Here is a 21,212-nt window from a genome sequence, read left to right as displayed (position 1 = left end):
TGATGTATCCCAAACATAATAAAAACACTGTGCGGAAAACTGTATCATACTATGTCAAATCAAAACAAACTAAATCAATTCCCAGGATAAAAGCTAAAGCTGTGGTGTGTGCGATGCTATCACCCCGAGCTCTTCCCCCTGCTTGCGGAAGTACCTGAAACCAAAACTGAAACTGTAAGCACGAAGCTTAGTGAGCTCCCCCAAACTACCACATACCATACAATATATAAATAAGCACATACTGGGCCTTGCCCACTGCATCAGACCGAAGTCTGGAACTAGCTGCATCGGACCGAAGTCCGGAACTGACTGGGACCTTGTCCCCTGCATCGGACCAGAGTCCGGAACTAACTGCATCGGATTGAAATCCGAAACTAACTGCATCGGGCCGAAGTCCGGAACTGACTGCATCGGACCGAAGTCCGGAACTGACTGCATCGGACCGAAGTCCGGAACTGCCCGATCATGGCATAGCATAAAACATAACACTATCATAATCACATATACTGCATACTGCATCGAAACAGAGTCCGGAACACATAACACAAACATGCTTGTATCACAAAGACATCAAGCACTCTAACTACGGGAAGGAAACTCACCTCGTAAACTGGCTGCTGAGTGTATGGCTCTGGAAGCTAACTGCTGCTGCTCCGGTATCTCCCCGGCTACAAGTCCATAAGCACACTCAATCAAATACTAAACACTGCACTTGGGTAAAATGACTCTTTTACCCTTGGTCAAAGTCAACTCTCATTTGACCTGACTCGCCGAGTTGGGTCGCCAACTCGCCGAGTCCCTACTCTCACTCCTCAACCCTACTCGCTGCTACTCGTCGAGTATGGCATCGACTCGACGAGTACCCTCTCGATCCAAGAACTCAGACAATCTTCATCCGACTCGCCGAGTCATATGAACAACTCGACGAGTCCAGAATATGGCCTCGCCGAGTCCAGAATATGGACTCGCCGAGTCTCCAGCTAACACGTGCTCGAAATCCCGACGCTACTCGGCGAGTCAGGCTATGAACTCGCCGAGTCCCTCTTGCAAAACTTCAAAATAAATACCAAGGAATTAACATACCAGAAACGGGTCGTTACAATTCTCCCCCACTTATCTCAGACTTCGTCCCCGAAGTCTGCTACGGCTGAATCTGCAAATATCTCTGGGTAGTGCGCTCTCATCTCCTCCTCAGCCTCCCACGTCCACTCAGACCCCTTCCGGTGCTGCCACTGCACCTTCACTAACTGAATTACCTTGTTACTCAAGGTCTTGGTCTTCAGGTCCAGAATTGCGACCGGCCTCTCAATATAATTCAGGCTGCTATCAACCTGAATATCCTCTAGGGGAACGACTGCTGACTCATCCACCAAACACTTCCTCAACTGAGACACATGGAAAGTGTTGTGGATCTGACTAAGCTCCTCAGGAAGATCTAACCGATAAGCAACCCGACCCACCCGGGCCAAAACCCTGAAAGGACCAATAAATCTGGGGCCCAACTTGCCCCTCTTCCGGAACCTGATGACACCCTTCCAAGGTGAGACCTTCAGAAGGACCATATCTCCCACCTGGAACTCCAAGTCCGAACGCCTCCTGTCGGCGTAACTCTTCTGCCGACTCTGCGCAGTCTGCAGCCTACTACGGACCTGTTGGATCAACTCAGTCGTCTTGAGCACCACTTATGTACTCCCGATGACTCGCTGACCGACCTCGCCCCAACAAATCGGGGTCCTACACTTCCTCCCATACAGCATCTCAAAAGGAGGTCGATCAATGCTCGCATGATAACTGTTGTTATACGAGAATTCCGCTAACGGAAGATACGTATCCCAACTGCCACCGAAATCTAGAACACATGCCCTAAGCATGTCCTCGAGAGTCTGAATCGTCCTCTCGCTCTGCCCGTCCGTCTGAGGGTGGAAAGCGGTGCTGAAATGGAGACGAGTACCCATCTCGTCATGGAACCGCTTCCAGAATCTGGATGTGAAACGGACATCTCGGTCTGACACCACCGATACCGGCACTCCATGACGTGCCACAATCTCTCGCACATAGATATCGGCTAACTTTTCTGCCGATATACTCTCCTGGATCGGAATAAAATGGGCACTCTTCGTCAACCGATCCACTACTACCCATATCGAATCCACTCCTCGTGCGGTCCTGGGGAGCTTGGTGACAAAATCCATGGTGATGTCCTCCCACTACCACACGGGAATGTCTAACGGCTGCATCTTGCCGTGAGGTCTCTGGTGCTCCGCCTTGACCTTCCGGCAGGTCAGGCATCTCTCAACATACCAGGCGACGTCCCGCTTCATGCAGGGCCACCAATAATCAGGTCGAAGATCTCGATACATCTTCGTCGCCCCTGGGTGGATAGAAAATCGAGACTTATGAGCCTCGTCCATCAATACCTGTCGTACTCCACCCCAGTACGGTACCCACACCCTCCCGTGAAGCGTCAGCAATCCCCGACTGTTATAATCAAACGAGGCTACTCGGCCCACTATCCTCTCACACTTCTGCCTCTCCTCCTTGAGGCCCTCCATCTGAGCCTCCTTGATCCGCTCCAAAAACGGAGTGATCACTGTCATCCTCAAACACAGATCTCTGATAGGGGCCGCCGACACTTTGCGGCTTAGGGCGTCGGCCACCACGTTGGCCTTCCTTGGATGATAAAGGATCTCACAATCATAATCCTTTAGCACATCCAACCACCTCCTCTGCCTCATGTTCAAACTCGGCTGATCCATAAGATACCTCAAACTCTTGTGATCCGTGTAAATAGTACAACGGACCCCATAAAGGTAATGCCTCCAAATCTTGAGGACAAACACAACTGCCCCCAGCTCCAAATCGTGGGTAGGATAATTAGCCTCGTGAGGCTTCAACTGTCTCGAGGCATAAGCTATCACATGGCCTCGCTGCATCAATACTGCTCCCATACCTGTGATCGAAGCATCACAGTAGACTACGAAGTCCTCTACTCCCTCTGGCAAGGTAAGGATCGGAGCCTCGCACAATCTCTGCCTGAGGGTCTCGAACGCTGCCTGCTGCTCAGGCCCCCAACGAAATACCACCGACTTCTTGGTCAGTCGGGTGAGCGGCACTGCTATCTTGGAGAAGTCCTGAATAAATCTCCGATAATACCCTGCCAACCCTAGGAAGCTCTGAATCTCAGATGGAGACTTCGGGGCCTCCCACTGCATCACGGCCTCTATCTTGGCCGGATCTACCAAAATACCCTTCTGGTTGACGAGGTGACCAAGAAACTGCACCTCGTGCAACCAGAACTCACATTTGGAGAACTTTGCGAAAAGTCTCTCCCTCCTCAAAGCCTCCAGCACCTCCCGCAGGTGCTCCTCGTGTTGCTCCTGCGTCTTGGAATATACCAAGATATCATCTATGAATACTATCACTGACCGATCCAGCATCGTCCTGCACACGCGGTTCATGAGATCCATGAACGCGGCTGGAGCATTGGTGAGCCCAAATGGCATCACCACAAACTCATAATGACCATACCTGGTCCTGAAAGCAGTCTTCTGTACATCCTCATCTCTAACCCGCATCTGATGATAACCGGAGCGTAGATCGATCTTGGAGAACCAAGACGCTCCCTGAAGCTGATCAAACAAATCATCTATCCTCGGAAGTGGGTAACGGTTCTTCACTGTTACCTTATTCAACTCCCGATAATCAATACACATACGATGCGAACCATCCTTCTTCCTCACAAACAGGATCGGCGCTCCCCAAGGCGAACTGCTCGGCCGAATGAAACCCTTGTCTAACAGCTCCTGCAGCTGTGTAGACAACTCCTGCATCTCAGGGGGACCTAGTCGATACGGTGCTTTGGCTATCGGAGCCGCACCAGGAATTAGGTCGATCCTGAACTCAACCTGTCTCTCAGGAGGTATCCCCGGAAAATCCTCGGGAAACACATCCGGGTAGTCTCGAACAATAGGAACATCATCAACTGCCGTCTTGCCCTTCTCCCGGGCATCCAAAACGTAAGCTACAAAACCGGCGCAACCCTGCTGAACATAGCACCTCGCCCTTGCGGCGGAACAAAAGGTCGGTCCTCGTTGTGGCCTCTCGCCCTGAATCACTAACTCTCCCCCACTGGGAGTGCGAACCCTCACTAGCTGAAGCTCACAATCAATCACCGCCCCATTGGGGCTTATCCAATCCATGCCCACAATAACCTTATTCCCACGCAGGGGAATAGGCACCAGGTCCACTGAAAACTGCTCATCAAACATCTGAAGGGAACACCCTCTATGCACTCTGCCGACCCTCACGGTCCTATCATCTGCTATCTCAACCTCTAATGGACAATCCAGCTCCCCATGAGCTCTACTAAATCTCTTGCTAAGCGCAAGCGATACGAATGATCGGGTAGCCCCCGAATCGAACAATACCAAAGCAGAAATGCCGTTCACAGAGAACGACCCTAAATAAAACATACCATCATAAGTAATATTCAAACGATAATAATAATAATTAAGAGATGAAGGGAAGATACATACCCGTCACCACATCAGGAGTCGCTCGCGCCTCCTCTGCTGTCATCTGAAACGCCCTACTCTTCGCCACTGGCGCATCAGCTCGGCCCTGCCGGCCATCTGTAATCCTCAAGGTGGCAGGGGCAGGTGCAGCCACCTTCCCTGCTGCGGCCAAGCTTGGACACTTGGACTTTTTATGTCCCCTCTGATTGCACTGAAAGCAAATCAGATCTGATGCTGCAACGGCAGTAGCAGGGGCCGTACAATCCCTACTCAAATGCCCAATCCGACCGCACTTGTAGCAGCCGGAACTCCCTGCCTTGCACGCCCCCTCGTGCAATCTCCCACACTTGCCACATCGACCGTGGCTCTGCTGACTCCTAGACCTGTGATCTGAAACCTTGGGCTTTTTGCCCAAACCGCCTGAACCCGAAACCGCCTCCGGTTTCCTCTTCTTCTCCATCTCGAGATCAATCTCCCTCTCCCGAGCTCTAGCAATCATGTCATCCAGCGTTTTACAGCTGGATCGGCTCACAAACATGCGGATATCACTCCGCAACATCTCATGATAACGGGCCTTCTTCATCTCCTCATCGGCTGCATACTGAGGAACAAGAAGAGCCCTCTCCCTGAACTTGGCGGTGATCTCCGCCACTGTCTCTGTAGTCTGGGTAAGGTCCTGAAACTCCCTAGCTAACTTCTGCACCTCAATGACCGGTGCAAACTCCACCCTGAACCTGGTAGAGAAATCAGCCCAGGTCATGGCGTCCAATGCTGCATCATCCCCGATGGCATGTCCGACCTCCTCCCACCAATCATGTGCCCTGTCCTTCAGAAGACAGGACGCCAATCTGACCTTGTCCCCCTCGGGACACCTGCTAGTGCGGAAAGCGTTGGCCACATCCGCCAACCATCTGGTACTCTCTATGGGGTCCCGCGCCCCATGATAGTCTGGAGCTCCGCATGCCCTGAACTCCCTGAACGTAAGTGTGCGCGACCCCATCATGGCCGCCATCTCGGCACGGAAAATACCCAATCTCTCATCCATCAGCTCTAAAATACCCTCCTTGATCGAACCGAAGATCACAGGATTCTGCTCCAGTATGATGCGGGTAACCTCAGAAGAAAGGAACTCTCTGGTCTGCTCATCCATCTGCCCGGCCTCCGGGCCTGATCCTGATCCTGATCCCCCTCCGGCATCTGAACTGCCGACTGCTGGTCTCGAACGCAAAACTACCATTCTGAAACATATCATAACAACATCAGAACACTGAAATATCTCAAGGGATCATGATACTACTACTAGCTTCCTGGTCTTGTCTTGGCCTTCCTTGATTCGAGTACGGATCCTCTGCTTTCAGTAGTACGGCCCCATACTACCTTCCACATCTATCCGTACTTTCCTCAAGAACTGCCTTGACTCCACCAAGTCACTTCTACTATTGCTGCTCTCTGCTACTCTCATCCTAGGCTTGCCCTAGGGAAACCTCAGGCTCAACTCAACTAGTCCTCAGCTGCTGAAGGTCTCCTTATAATGCTAATTAGCCACCACCTGAACACCATCACATGTGAAGAGGATCAGATAATCTTTCAAGTAAAAGACCCGTCCCTATAACGGTTGGACTCAAACAAGAGCTGCGCAATAGGGCCAGTTCCAGCACTCTGGGATTATTCAACCCTGATCACATGTGGTGTGACGTGTTCACCTAATGGCTAACTCCCATCACTCAGAACCCCACAAAGCACGAAGCAAGCAGCATTCGGATAAGGGAAACATACTCAGGCAAAACTATTCTCATAACGAGAAACTGTACTAGCATAGGATGCTAAGCTCATACTATCAGGCATAACCTAAACAGGCTATCCTACTGCTGTCTACTCAATACTAGCATGCAATACTCATAAAGCTGTAACACATAAAGCAGGCACATAAGGCATTCTCCTAGATCCTTAGTCCTATACTAGCATGTTGTTCTACTGAAACTGAAACTGAACAAATAACTTGTATGGGTAATTTGGGAGTACTTACTTGAGCTCGGCTGATCGCATGCACACACCTCTATCTTGTTAAAAAAAATTATTTCTTTCTAAGTGCTTTCAAAATTCTTTTTAGAAGACGTTTTCTTTTAAAAAAAAATATCTTTTTATTTCCCCTTAGTTTGAGTTCAGATACACCCGGAAGTGTATCCGAATCCCTCAAACCAGGGCTCTGATACCAACTTGAAACGACCCAAAAAAAAAAATACGACCCAAAAATTTCGTTTTTCAATATAACCAAAACCATAATCTGAGTGTCATATCATAAAACCATACGTGATGTATCCCAAACATAATAAAAACACTGTGCAGAAAACTGTATCATACTATGTCAAATCAAAACAAACTAAATCAATTCCCAGGATAAAAGCTAAAGCTGTGGTGTGTGCGATGCTATCACCCCGAGCTCTTCCCCCTGCTTGCGGAAGTACCTGAAACCAAAACTGAAACTGTAAGCACGAAGCTTAGTGAGCTCCCCCAAACTACCACATACCATACAATATATAAATAAGCACATACTGGGCCTTGCCCACTGCATCAGACCGAAGTCTGGAACTAGCTGCATCGGACCGAAGTCCGGAACTGACTGGGACCTTGTCCCCTGCATCGGACCAGAGTCCGGAACTAACTGCATCGGATTGAAATCTGAAACTAACTGCATCGGGCCGAAGTCCGGAACTGACTGCATCGGACCGAAGTCCGGAACTGACTGCATCGGACCGAAGTTCGGAACTGCCCGATCATGGCATAGCATAAAACATAACACTATCATAATCACATATACTGCATACTGCATCGAAACAGAGTCCGGAACACATAACACAAACATGCTTGTATCACAAAGACATCAAGCACTCTAACTACGGGAAGGAAACTCACCTCGTAAACTGGCTGCTGAGTGTATGGCTCTGGAAGCTAACTGCTGCTGCTCCGGTATCTCCCCGGCTACAAGTCCATAAGCACACTCAATCAAATATTAAACACTACACTTGGGTAAAATGACTCTTTTACCCTTGGTCAAAGTCAACTCTCATTTGACCTGACTCGCCGAGTTGGGCCGCCAACTCGCCGAGTCCCTACTCTCACTCCTCAACCCTACTCGCTGCTACTCGTCGAGTATGGCATCGACTCGACGAGTACCCTCTCGATCCAAGAACTCAGACAATCTTCATCCGACTCGCCGAGTCATATGAACAACTCGACGAGTTGTTCTTGAGCTTAAGAAGATTGCCTTGGACTCGCCGAGTTGTATGAACAACTCGCCGAGTCCCTCCATTACTGAGTCTACCCTCAACTCGCTGAGTCCACCCCACTACACACTGGTCCCACTCGACAGACACCGCTCAAAAGGAAGAAATCGGGGACTCGCGACTCGACTCGCCGAGTCGTTCTTCCGACTCGCCAAGTCACCGCCATGCAACTATTCTACACTCGATTCTGCTCGAATCCAAAACATACAAATGATAGATCTGAGTCCAATAAGCTGGTTTACCACGTAAAGTTTCCAACTTTACGTGTACAAACACATAAACAAGGGAATAAAGGCTAAAAGATGCTTAAAAGGGGTAGATCTAGGGTTAATATGCAAAATAGCTCCATAAAGGCAATAGATCTGGGCTCTACAACTCCTAAATAAACAGATCTAAAGATATCTCGGCATAATAGGGCTTCCATATCAACATAAGGCTTGAGAAAAGCATCAACTAGATCTAGAAAGGGTTTTAAAGAATAAAAGGGAAGGAAATCTAAAGAATACCTCAAAAAACTCTTGTTTTCCCTTGAATCTCTGCTCTACAATCCTTCTCCTTGCTCCTTTCTTCTTCTCCTTCTTCAAGCCTTCACAAATGCACACAAAAATCGCTTACAAACACTCAAGAACGAATTAGGGTTTTCTCACAGCTTCTGAGGGTGAAGGAGGCGAGAATGGGGGCCATAAGGTGGCTTAAATAGTGGGCAACCCGGGGATTTAGGGTTTCTCCCAGACGGACAGACTCGCCGAGTTCAGAATATGGACTCGCCGAGTCTCCAGCTAACACGTGCTTGAAATCCCGACCCTACTCGGCGAGTCAGGCTATGAACTCGCCGAGTCCCTCTTGCAAAACTTCAAAATAAATACCAAGGAATTAACATACTGGAAACGGGTCGTTACATACTCGTCACATTAATTGAACCCGTACTTGGAACCGTGGTTTAACTTTTCCTCGATGTGCGGATTCTGTCCTTAATTCCGGTTGGATGGGGCGACTGGTAAATTACGATAAATTAGGTCTGTAGAATATCATTTTCTTTCTTTCCGTCTATTAGTCATATGTTGTCTCCTTTGCGTGACTTCCAATCCGACCTGGTACACAACATATGCAACTCTATTTCTCTGCATGTTATATATGTGAAATACCTCTTATCTGTTAGCCATATGTTGTCTCCTTTGCGTGACTTCTAATCCGACCTGGTACACAACATATGCAACTTTCTACTTCTCAACCCCTCTGAAGTAATAAGTAATAGAATTCTGAATCTATCCTCTCTCTAAATGGTTGTCTGCTCACCCGGTGTAAGGAGTACTCTGGAAGTTCTTGATGGTTGGGGCATATCAGGAAGCGGGAAACACGTTCCAGTACAATTAAAATTGAACACTCAAAGATTGTCTATAGATCTCGCTGCTCAATTTAGGTGGACAACAATATCCCTGGTCGTCGTCAGCTGAATGGTCCTTACGATATAGTATCTAGGAACTTAGGATCAGATATAATATCTAGGAACTTAAGTTCACCTGTCTTGTAACAAATAGTATGTCCTAAATTTGTCACAATTTTTCGTGTTTAAGTGGACAACAATACCGACGATCGACCAGACAAAGACGTGAAGATGAAAGGTACCGATAAGTGGATTAAGGCTGTCTAAAAGCTTTTATCCCAAATCACTCTTAAAGTTAGATATCATTTTTATTTTTGTTAAATTTGTCATAGTTTCTTCTAATTTAAATATTAAGGGAGAATTAAAAATTAAAAATAATAAAAAAAAAATTAAAAAATTAAAAAAAATTCAAAAATCAAACAAAAATCAGAAAAATCCAAAAAATCCAAAAATAGTTTTATTTCTTGTTCAGGAAAATCAAAAATCCAAAAATATTTTTGTTTCTATGCGAAGTTTTCTTTTAGTTTTGTTTTGTCTTGAAAAGTGATTTCAGGTATAGATAAGACTCATGGAGTTTGTGTTGAAGATTTCTGAGCCAAAGCCTCGTCTGTGAGCATCGAAGAATTCACATTCGAAGGAGCAAGAAATGAAGATTATTCTTTCAAACATTCCATCCTTCAACCCCAGAAGCAAGGTGAGGCTGAAATTGAAGAATATGTGACGGATTGCATTGAAGCCTCCTCAACCAGTCTGCTGCTATCTTTGTACCTGCTGAAGTGATCCAGAAGATTTGTTCTCTCTGATGTTCTCTCTGAAGATTCTCAAGCTGAATGCACTATCTTTCAAGAATCAGTTCGTCAAGCCTCCTCACCCAACGTGCGTTCAATGCCAAATTCTGAAGAAAAGCCCAACCACTCAAGATGAAGTCATTCATTGAAGATTCATCAAGTTCATCTTCAAGCCGTGAAGAATTTGAAGATTAATGCTGAAGCCAAGTTCCCAATGAAGATTATCAAGAAAGTCAGCTACTTTTTAGGGGGAGCTTGTTGGGTCATTTAAGAAAAGAAAAGAAAGCTATAAACCAAGGGGGAGATTGTTGGGTCAATATTTTGGTTTATACTTTGCTTTTCTAGGAAATTGTATTTTTATGTAATATCTTATGTGTTTACGGTCAAGTTTATGGCCAAGGGGGTGTTTACGGCCATAAACCCTGTTTACGACCCATGTTTCCCGTGTGTATATATATAAGGGTGAGGGGTGTGAGGAAAAGATGATGAACACAAAGGAGCTTAAGTGTGTGCATTTGAAGGTGTTCTAGAGAGAGAGAAGAGTGTGTGTGAACTATGTGTTTGGAGCTTCAATCATTTCATTGAATACATCATAGTTTTATATTATTCTTCTTCTCCTTCTCTTCTATTTGATCTGACATCATCCGTTTGATTGGGATTCCGCACCATCAAACGGATCTGATTGATACACAAGCAGATTGGGGACTTACAAACACTACTCAAATACAACATACTACCACTGCTAGGATATCATATCCAATGGGCTGGCCTTGGTGCCTTAGACCCCTTAGTATAGTGACGATAACTCACCTCGTAAGTAGTGCTGAAATACTGTAAATCCTTGACTGCTGTCTCACCGAAAATCCTGAACTGTCACATAATAATTACTAAGTTAATACCCAAATAACCCCCTTGATCAAGTGTCCACATACCTCATTAAGTCCATTCTTTTTGTTAGGCCAAAGCCCAACACCAAGTCCTTAACTTGAAAGTCCTTATATATAAGTCCACTATTGGCCGAATTTACTAAATTTAGCCTAACCTCCTAATTGGGCCTAACCCCAAGATCCACTATCACTACCTGGCCCAAAATATCTTATTTACAGAATCCAACAAAGGCTCAATTCCATTTAGTCCATAAACAACCCAAACCCGAAACCGATTTGTCAAAAGCCTAACAGAGGACATATGTGGGGCGTACTCATCCAAACGTTGACCACCATCGGGGTGGTTGACCCAGTACGCTGGGCGTACTGGATTTACGTTAGGCGTACTGGACAGTTTTGCCAAAACCTTATTAAGTGCTTAATGGTTTAAGCACTTAAGCCCAAACTTCAGATTCAGAGACCTAACATGCCTAGGATCCATAAAGTCGTAAACTTTATCACTTTGGACGTCCATAAAGTTCTTAATGATTGGTCTTAATACATTAAGACCTTATTTTCCATGCATGAGATACATTCAGCTAATGGGACCTCATTTTTATCATTCAATCTCCCTTCAAGAGTCTAGAAGGACAACCCTATTCATCTAAATCACAACATGCACCACTTAATGACTTTTTGGGACAAAAATGATTATAATAAAGTAAAATGGTGAGATCTATACATATATACATAAAGTTTGGAACTTTATACCTTCTGGAGCTTCTTGTGCACAAGCTAACTTCAGATCTACAAGATTGGTCTCTTCCTTCAACTCTTTGATGCAATGATTTCCTATTAAAGCACTCAAGAACACACCAAATGAGCTTAAACACACAAAGGATAGGTTAGGGTTTGGGAAAGACGAGTTTGATCTGTGGAGGATGAGGTAGGGGAGGTTCTGGAGCTTATACTGTTGTTTATATGGGCCCCAAACCCTAAATATTAGGGTTTCATTCCTGACGTCTGTACGCCCGGCGTACACAAGTGTACGCCCAGTGTACTAAGGCGGACCTTAGTACGCTTAGCATATTCTTATGTACGCGCAACGTACTCCCTTTTGGGCCAAATTTGCAAACTTGGCCCTTAAACTTATCTTGGCTCTTCATTCTAAATCCCAAGGGCTATAATTGACAAAGTAATGATAGAAGAGGGTTCGGAAATACCTACAAAATCTTGGGATGTTACAGTATTAGTGTTGACTAATTACTCAAAGTTGAAACTAAATTTGTGCAAGTTGACATAGTTGTAGCTTTATGATTAAATTCAACAACTTGGGGGTAATATGTGTTCTTAGTACAAGATAGATACTAAATTCAATTGGTATGTATATGCCCTCTTTACATGCTATTTTCCTAACTATAAGTCTATAAACTTCATTCGTATTAAATTCAATACATACTATTCATTCATCCCTTTAAAGAAACTAAATAAATTCACATTATATTTTACACATATGACACCTAAAACCTAATTATCATAGAATACGATTAACACAATTTCTGAAGAAATCAAATAATCTATCAGAAAACTAGAAATCAATTACCTGATTAGCACGGATGTAAGAGTGGACGATCGAATGCTCCGGTGATTTCAATAATCGATTAATCTGAGTAATCAACCCTTACTGAATGTCGCTTTGTGTCTTTCATGTGTGAACTACGATTCTACGACTGATCTTGATTAGAGGATTGGTCTGGACTTCCTTTGCATTTGGGCCTAAAAACTGAATATAGTATAAAAAAAACAATTGGTCCGGTCTTTCAGTGAACTTCTACATTCGAGATGAGTCTCCTTACTGTTCTATGGGTCGAAAAAACCAATGTTGGCCCATCTGGTTTATGTTTTGTAGGAAGACCCGGGGGTTACCTCTAGCATTTTGTATGAAAGACCGGGAGGAGGCTCCTGGCAAACTGTATGTAGGACTAGGGTTTTAACTCTGGTAGATAATTGGTTAAGTAGTTGTAGATTGTGTGCTAGTTGTCTTTGTGATGCTTTCATGGAAGACCAAGAGGTGGCTCCTAACACTTGTTTGTAAGATCCATGGTTTTGGTCCCTAGCCTGGCAAAAATACCATGAGGCAGCTCGTGGCATAATGGCAAGACTATGGTTGGCACATAACACTTTTATTGATTGATTGGTTATATATATATATATATATATATATATATATATATATATATATATACCGTTTGATATGTTTGGTATGTGGTATTTGGGGAACTCGCTAAGCTTTGTGCTTACAATTTGTGGTTTATGGTTTCAGGTACTTCCGGTTCGAAAGGAAAGGGTCCGGCTTGATCGCAATGCATACACCCGTGTTTTCCGCAATATGTGATCTTTGGGAATGAACTATGATAATTGTTTTATTTTGAAATGATTTTAAATGTTTGGATAAAGTCATAATAAAGTTTTGATTATAACAAAAAGGAAATTGTTACCCTCAATTTTTAGGATGTTACAAGTTGGTATCAGAGCCTTGGTTTGAGGGATTCAGACATAATTCCTGGTGTGCCTGAACTCAAACTGAGGATTTTGTGAAGATTTTTACAAAGTAAACATTCAATTAAAAAGAAATTTCTAATCAAAGAAAGGGGTGTGATGCATGAAATTGGCTGAGCTCAAGTAAGTGGTTCCCAGAATACCAATACATGTTTATTATGATATATGATATAATTATGAGAATTGCATGCTAGATTAGGGCCAAGGATCTACTCAGTATTATATGATATGAGAGATGCCTTCATATGCCTGATTGTATGGGCTTTAGAATTGCATGCTAGTACGGATTCCAGATTAGTGGATTGAATGGCTTGATTAGTGTATGTTGGTTAGATTTTCTGTTTCCTGAATGTTGCTTGCTTTGTGCTTTCTGGGACTCTTAGTGACGTGGACCAGCTACTAAGTGAATATGTTAAGCCACATGTTGCGTAGGTTGAATAATCTCAGATTGATAGACTTGGTCCTATTACGCAACACGTGTGGCAGAGTTGGTCACGTCGGCAGGGACTGTCATCTGGGGGCAAGCCCGTTATGTTTTCACATCGATCAGGTGGACCACAAGAAGGTCGAATGTCCGATGTTGAGGGGAGGAGCAGTGAGTGCACCTGCTCCGGCTACTTTGAGGACTACTGATAGACGAGAGGGTAGGGTAGGAGCCCCAACGGAGAGGATTTGCGCTTTGCAGTTTTAATAATAAAATTATGAGTTAATTACAGATTTGGTCCATTTTAGTATGTTGTTTGTTTGAGTTTGGTTTAAAGAGAAAATGGTCACTTTTAAAAAGCTTAACACTGATGTAGTTAGTTCTTAACAAAATGAAATCACTAGAAAAAATGGTAACAAAACAAAATTTAGACAAAATCTGTCATTTTAAGTATACCAAGGATCAAATTTGTAACTTACTTTAAAAAAAAGGTAAATTACACAAATGATCCATATGGTTTGGGATAGTTTGCATGGTTGGTCCCTACAAAGAATTTTTAACTCGGACTGTCTCTAATGTTTGTGTTTGTTTCGATTTTGGTCCCTGGTCAGCATGAAATGACCAATATGCCCTTATGAATTGTTATAATTGTTTATTTATTACTAACTTATTTATTATAAGAATTTTTTTAATAAACTTGAGTCTCATTCATCCTTTTATTTCTTCCTTATTCTCACATAGTCACAGGAACTCCAATGTCGTCACCCTCCTTCTCCAGCCACTGTCCTCCCCTTCCTCTGCAACTCTTACGTTATCGTCGCCCAATAGATCTCAGACATCACTTCCACCCTTTGTTCTTTCCACCACCGTATTCCTCCCATTCCCAGTAGTCTGGTTGTACGTCAAACCTAGATACAAACAACGGAAAGCAGAGCATTCAACGGAACCTACAAACTCAAAATCAAAGATATAGGGAGAATCTCCACTCCATCTCCCCCATCTAGCGTCAGTTTTTGGCAGCACCAACCCCGATCTAGATTGCTGAAAATCGAATTTGGGCGTTGTGGCTTTTGTTGGATTTGTTACATCTTAGAGATTAAAGGAGTTTGACTTCTAGTTTAATTTCACTAACGAAGGAGAAACTCAAACCAAGAACCATACATGGATTTCTGAAATTCGTTTTTTGGGTTTAAGTTCTTTGAAATCGCCGGATAAAACGAAAGACTTTGGGGAGAGCAGTGGAGTAGAGATAATCTAGCATATGTTCTTCTCTAGTGGTGTCTCCGATCGTCTAACATATGTTTCTAGAGAGAGGATAGCAACAAAGTAAAGAGAATCGAAGTGTCTGTGGTCAATGACTTCCAAATCTTTTTTTTTTCTTTTTTTTTTTTAACTCGGTGGTTTCAGAAGTTGTTTCTTCTGAAGTTAACTATATTTTTCTTTTGTATGTATATGGCAAGGAAGGGGCAGATGATTGTGAAAAGAGAGGATGAAAGAGGACAAAGGAGTGAACGGTGGTGGTAGGGACCAGAATTGTAGAAGTAAAACTGAATCCTTATCTCGTAGTTGGGTATAGGGCAAGAAGAAGAGAAATAGTAATTAACTATTTTTAGACAAATTAATAAATATAAAAAAGTAAAAAACAAAATGAACAGGGGCATATTTGTCATTTTACACTGATAAATGATAAATTTGAAACAAAATAAAATTATAGGATGGCCGGAGTTAAAATTGACCAACCACACAGACTACATCAAACATAGACCCTTCATATAATTTACCCAAAAAATAATAATAATAATACCCAAATATCCCGTTCGCGAATCGCTTTCTCTCGCCACAGCCAAATAGTTCACTACAAGAAAAGGCGAAGCCTCTATTTCAGATTCACCCCTGAGTCATCGACGTTCGCTTAATTGGTACGTTTTCCATTTTTGTTTTTGTTTTTTGTTTTTCTTTTTTTCTATTTGACCTAATTCTTATTAATTTCATGTATTTGCTCTATTTTTCTTACAAAATTTGGAATATGCTACAAAACACACAAATTGGGACGTGTAAAACAAAGAAGATAACAATTTAACGTTGCTGAACACGATGCTTATATGATTTTATTTGTAAATTTATCAGTAGCATTAACGTTGATATCTCGTATGGAGAAAGTAATTCATCTATGCTTTCAAGTTTTAGTCTGACCTAATTCTCACACATTGGGACCGACCTGTAAGGCAAATAAGATAGAAATTTAGAATGATGCATATATCATATATGCTTATTATGGTGATTGTGATGGCCTCTGTTCTGCAACAACACACTTGCAGCTTCTAATGATAGATATAAATATATAAAGGAAATTACATAATCTGTTATTACTTATTTAGGGAGGAAATGCTTTACATTCAATTAGTTCTCGTGCTTTTTAGAAGTGGCATTCAATGAGATGAAATTATCTGTCGTGACAATCTTCATAATCATGACATTGTCAAATTTGTTTTTCATTTTTTTTCTCTTTCATTAATTTTAATCTGTAACAGTTTTGTGATAGTATATGTTTAAAAATTACAAAGCCTAACAATGTAAGTTATAATAAGAATTGATAATATTAAATAAAGTTGAGCTAAATATACTGGCTTCACAAAACTGAGAATTAGTCTATGTAATCCTGATGGTCTTGACGTGGCTTTTTTTGCTTCTGTCAAAGATCACGAAATTCCTCACTGAAGTGTTATTTCTTTATATGTGACTTGATCACGGGATACAAAGATCAGACAGAATCTTACGGCTGTAGGACATGAAAATAAAATGAGGTGGACTTTTGAAGAGTCTCATCATTTCAGTTACCTGTTTTGAAACCACACAAGATACAAGAAATTAAAAAGGGTAAAAAAGTCATTTTACTTGGATCAGAGGCCAACCACGCAGGATTTTGAAACCACGGGACCATTCACATCGGAAAAAAGGTTAGGGACTGAACTTGTGACCTTTTGTAAAGTACAGGGACCATTTATGTAATTTTGTCTTTCTTGCTTTTATCCCGGATTATGTTGATGTTGGTTTAACACACGAAACCAAAAAAAATGCTCTTCTATATTCATCATCTATTGGTTTATGATCCTTTTTTCTGTTTATAAATATATTTTTTTCTTGAGCCATCCCCTGTAATTAATAAATACAGTGCTTAATTTTTTTTATGTATCATTTCATGATTAACTGTGCTCTTTGCTTCATTACATTTTTTAATGACATTTTTAGTGCATCAATTAGAGATAGAGGTGTATCCGAAGCGTACGTGTCCAACAAGGCTTTTACTGATAGCGACCCTTGACCTTTGTTGTTGCCAAATTCTGTCTAATTCAAGTGGATAAGACACTGTATCCGAACCTTGTAATTTAAGAGACACAATGTCTCATATGTATATACAATGGTAAAAAGTAATAATCAAGCAAATATGTGAACTTTGGTTTGGGGGGGACTACTTTGATACAGTTTGTTGTAATAGACCTCTTTTGTATAATTTCCTGTCAACAATCTGACTAGGATTCCACAGAGTGTAATACGGTTTGTTGATACAATTACAAATGTCCATTGACTTCCAAGTATCCCCCTGCTATAAGTTGCTCTTCATTTATGGTCTATAAATAAACTACTTTCCTCGTCATAACAGCCCATCACTTCGTCATTCCACTTTCTTCTAAATTAAACCGAGTAAGAGAGGGTTGTTAATGGGGAATCTGAGGAGTTTGGGGCTCTATCTCATTTTCATAAGTATTTTTTTGTTTGCAACCACATATACCTGTTTGGGTGTTGGAAATGTCACTGTCATGTGCTCTCAGAAAGAGAGACTTGCTCTTCTCAAGTTCAAAGGGAGCGTGAAAGATGCTTCTGGAATCTTGTCATCATGGGTTGGCAATGACTGTTGCAGGTGGGAAGGAATCCAGTGTGACAGTCTCACTAGAACTGTTGAAAGCCTTCATCTCAATGACTTAGTTGGTAATGAGGTGAATTCTTCTTTGGCAGAGCTAAGGCATCTCAAATGCTTAGATTTGAGTTGGAATGATTTTCAAGGAAGCCGGATCCCTGAGTTCATTGGATCCTTTAAACAGCTCAGGTACCTTGATCTCTCTCATGCTGGTTTTCAAGGTATTATTCCTCCTCACATTGGAAACCTTTCTAATTTGAAGGTTCTGGGTCTTTCAGAAATTAATCTTAGTTTGGCATGGAACTTTGGAAACATGCTAAACATGTTCCCTTTTTTATTGGGGCTGAATTTGTCAAGTTGTGGGCTCACTAAGACTTTTCTATCCTCCCATCATCTTAATATCAGTGTGCTTTCAAACATCCGACATCTGGATCTTAGCTTCAATTCAGTTGAAGGCACAATTCCATCTTTTTTCACAAATATGAGTTCGCTAAGAGTCCTTGACCTTTCTGGAAACATGCTGAATTCATGGGTTCCTTTAATGCCCAGCCTTCTAGAGCTTGATCTTTCTTTTAACAAGTTCAAGCAGATTGAGCATCTTGGAATCTGGAGACGGTGTCACCTGAAGCACTTGAGTGCTTCGAACAATTCTCTTCGTATAGAAACACCACAAAACGTATCGGAATGCTCCCGATATGCTTTGGAGTTGTTGGACTTAAGTTGGTGTTCAAATGGAACGATTCCAGAGCCACTTGGAAGACTAACCAATTTAAGATTCTTATATCTGTTGCGCAGCCATTTGACAGGTCCAATCCCTGAATCTCTAGGAAGATTAAGATTTCTAGAAGTATTAGATCTATCTAATAATCAGTTAATCGGTCCTGTTCCTACATTCCTTGGGAAATTAGGATCTTTAGAATCTTTGCATCTAGAATACAATCGGTTAACGGGACCCATCCCGACATCTCTAGGAAGACTTGTTTCATTACAAGAATTTTCGGTGCGTTCAAATTTCTTAAATGGGACCCTTCCAGTTTCAGTTGGGCTACTTGACAAACTCTCTTGGCTGGATATCTCACACAATTCCTTAGAAGGAGTAGTTTCCGAAGCCCATTTTGCTAAACTTTCGATGTTGGAGTTTTTGGATGCTTCATCTAACACGAAGTTGACATGTAATTTTTCACATAAGTGGATACCTCCATTCCAGTTGATAGATCTTGATCTTAGTTCTTGCAATATTGCAAATGGATTTCCACAGTGGATTCAATATCAAAGGTCACTTAATGTGTTAGTGCTTTCCAATACTACAATTTCAGGACCCTTGCCCACATGGTTGCGGAAGATGCCTGTCATTCATTTCTTAGATCTCTCTCATAACAAACTCAGCGGACCATTGACAAACCTTCCTGATGGGGAGAGTGTTTTTGCATATGGTGGAGCGGCATTAATACTTGTAGATAACATTTTCAATGGGTCGATTCCAAGGTCATTGTGCAGAAGGACAGATTTGAAATTACTTGATCTTTCAAGAAATAGATTAACAGGGACAATTCCCAAGTGTCTTGAGAATCTGCAAGGGTTGGGTACCATGATATTTAGCTCAAATTTGCTTTCAGGTGTCATTCCAAGCTATATAGGTCTTAATCATTTATCATTGAACTGGTTAAAAGTGGATGGCAATAACTTCATTGGTGAACTTCCACGAGAATTAGGGAATTTAGCTGATTTAAGAGTCTTAGATGTGGGTGATAATCAATTGTTCGGAAACATACCCAACTGGATTGGAGAAAAACTGACAAATATTATGATTTTAAGGTTACACGGGAATAACTTCACTGGAGAAATTCCTGAGTCTTTTTGCAAAATGTCGAAACTTCAAATTTTGGATGTTGCATACAACAACTTAACGGGTATCATCCCTCATTGCCTAAGAGAGTTGAACGCGATGGTTAAGGGTGGAGAAAGGTGGTATCTTTACACTTCTGATTCTAATGAGAATGTGATTCAGGGAATGAAAGGTGTTGCTCGTGAATATACAAACAATTTGTTTCTGTTTTATAACATGGACCTTTCAAGCAATAAACTTTTTGGAGAAATGCCAGTGGAGCTAACTGCACTAAAGATGCTGGTGGGTCTCAATTTGTCTAATAATCATCTCAGTGGGAGTATTCCATACAACATTGGAAACATGACGAGGTTAGAATCTCTTGATTTCTCAAACAATGAGTTGACCGGGATGATCCCTCCAAGCATGGCAGCTTTGACTTTTTTGAGTCATTTGAATTTGTCACACAACAACTTGTCAGGAAGAATTCCAACAGGCCATCAGTTGCAGACCCTTATTGATGATGCATCAATATATGCTGGGAACAGAGATCTTTGTGGACCTCCATTGCCAAACAATTGCTCAAATCATCAAGACCCAACAACAACAGCAAAGCCCAAGAAGAAACATAAAGCAGCTGAGGAGTCGATCAAGGTATGGTGGTTTTACCTGGACATCATGAGTGGATTTGCAACAGGGTTTTGGGGTGTAATTGGAGTTCTGTTGTTGAAGAAGCAGTGGAGATGGAAGATTTTCAGGTTTGTTGAGATAATCATGGACAAGATATACGTTGCAGTCATGGTAACAGTTGTTGCCAAGATCAAGAGAGGAAGAGAAGCCGCATAGATATTCCTGTGTAACGCAAGCAATTCTTGGATATATGATGTTATTTTGTTTTTTTTTTACTTCTGTTATTGTGGTTTATTTATGCTGCTATTAGGAATTTTTATATGTATGTCATTTGTAATATGGGTGCTGTTTGATTGTGTGAGTTTTGAAACTTTTCATGGATTTGGATTACGTATAATAAGATGAAGTTGTTAGATTAGATTACTATGATCAAACTGAATTCGTTTGGAATGCTGCTGCTCTCACTCCCGCTCTAAACCTCCTGCATGTATGTCATTTGTAATATGGGTGCTGTTTGATTGTGTGAGTTTTCACCTTTCTTCTACAAATTTTATCAGCAAACATTAATATTCAGATATAAGAAATATAATCCTTTGTACAAAGAATCATCCCAAGACTAAACCATGATTTTCATTCTCATATTTAAATGGTCAAAAGAGAGGGTGCATTAGAAGTTAACAGGATGTTCCACATAATGCTATCGCTAGGTCTCTACAACTCTAATACATGGAAGCGTGAACTTCAACTTGTTTGATAAATGGTAGCTGAAGCTTAACTTCTTACTGTCTTTGGGTGCTTGGTGCCAAGACAGGGAGGCATACAAATGCATGAGAGGGTCAAACACATGTATCTACTTGGTTTGAGTGTAAATTGTTATGTTATTTTCTTAAAATTTATGTTTATCATGCAACGAATTAACCATTTATGGTTCACTCCCTAATTTCAAGGAAATGAAATAGACCAGTAAAGCAATTTTGTGAAGGACAGTCACAATTACTTGTTCATGTAATCAGCCATAACAA

At 42.1% G+C, this 21,212-nt stretch overlaps 1 protein-coding gene across 3 annotated transcripts; it reads left to right on the top strand.

Annotated features, from left to right (window-relative positions):
• Positions 1–15,622: 15,622 nt before the first annotated feature.
• On the top strand, positions 15,623–20,624 carry LOC145068509 (uncharacterized). 3 transcript variants are annotated; one of them, XM_079015477.1, is made up of 3 exons: positions 15,623–15,738; positions 16,518–16,776; positions 17,069–20,624. In XM_079015477.1, the coding sequence occupies exon 3, from the start codon at positions 17,539–17,541 to the stop codon at positions 20,404–20,406; it is 2,868 nt and encodes a 955-aa protein (XP_078871603.1). In that variant the 5' UTR covers positions 15,623–15,738; positions 16,518–16,776; positions 17,069–17,538; the 3' UTR covers positions 20,407–20,624. The 3 variants fall into 3 exon arrangements, with proteins under 3 accessions (XP_078871603.1, XP_078871605.1, XP_078871604.1); XM_079015479.1 differs by having other exon boundaries at positions 15,629–15,738; positions 16,585–16,776; XM_079015478.1 differs by having other exon boundaries at positions 15,629–15,738; positions 16,580–16,776.
• The last annotated feature ends 588 nt before the right edge of the window (positions 20,625–21,212 follow it).

Source organism: Lactuca serriola, chromosome 8, assembly GCF_051521515.1.
Source record: "Lactuca serriola cultivar US96UC23 chromosome 8, Lser_US96UC23_V15, whole genome shotgun sequence".
Classification (NCBI taxonomy): domain Eukaryota; kingdom Viridiplantae; phylum Streptophyta; class Magnoliopsida; order Asterales; family Asteraceae; genus Lactuca; species Lactuca serriola.
Note: the sequence above shows the minus strand (reverse complement) of the source record. Positions and strands in the feature narration are given on the sequence as shown.

What these genes read in the sequence shown, in the direction of transcription:
- LOC145068509 (XM_079015477.1), top strand. Translation starts at nt 17,539, where the DNA reads ATGGGGAATCTGAGGAGTTTGGGGCTCTATCTCATTTTCATAAGTATT.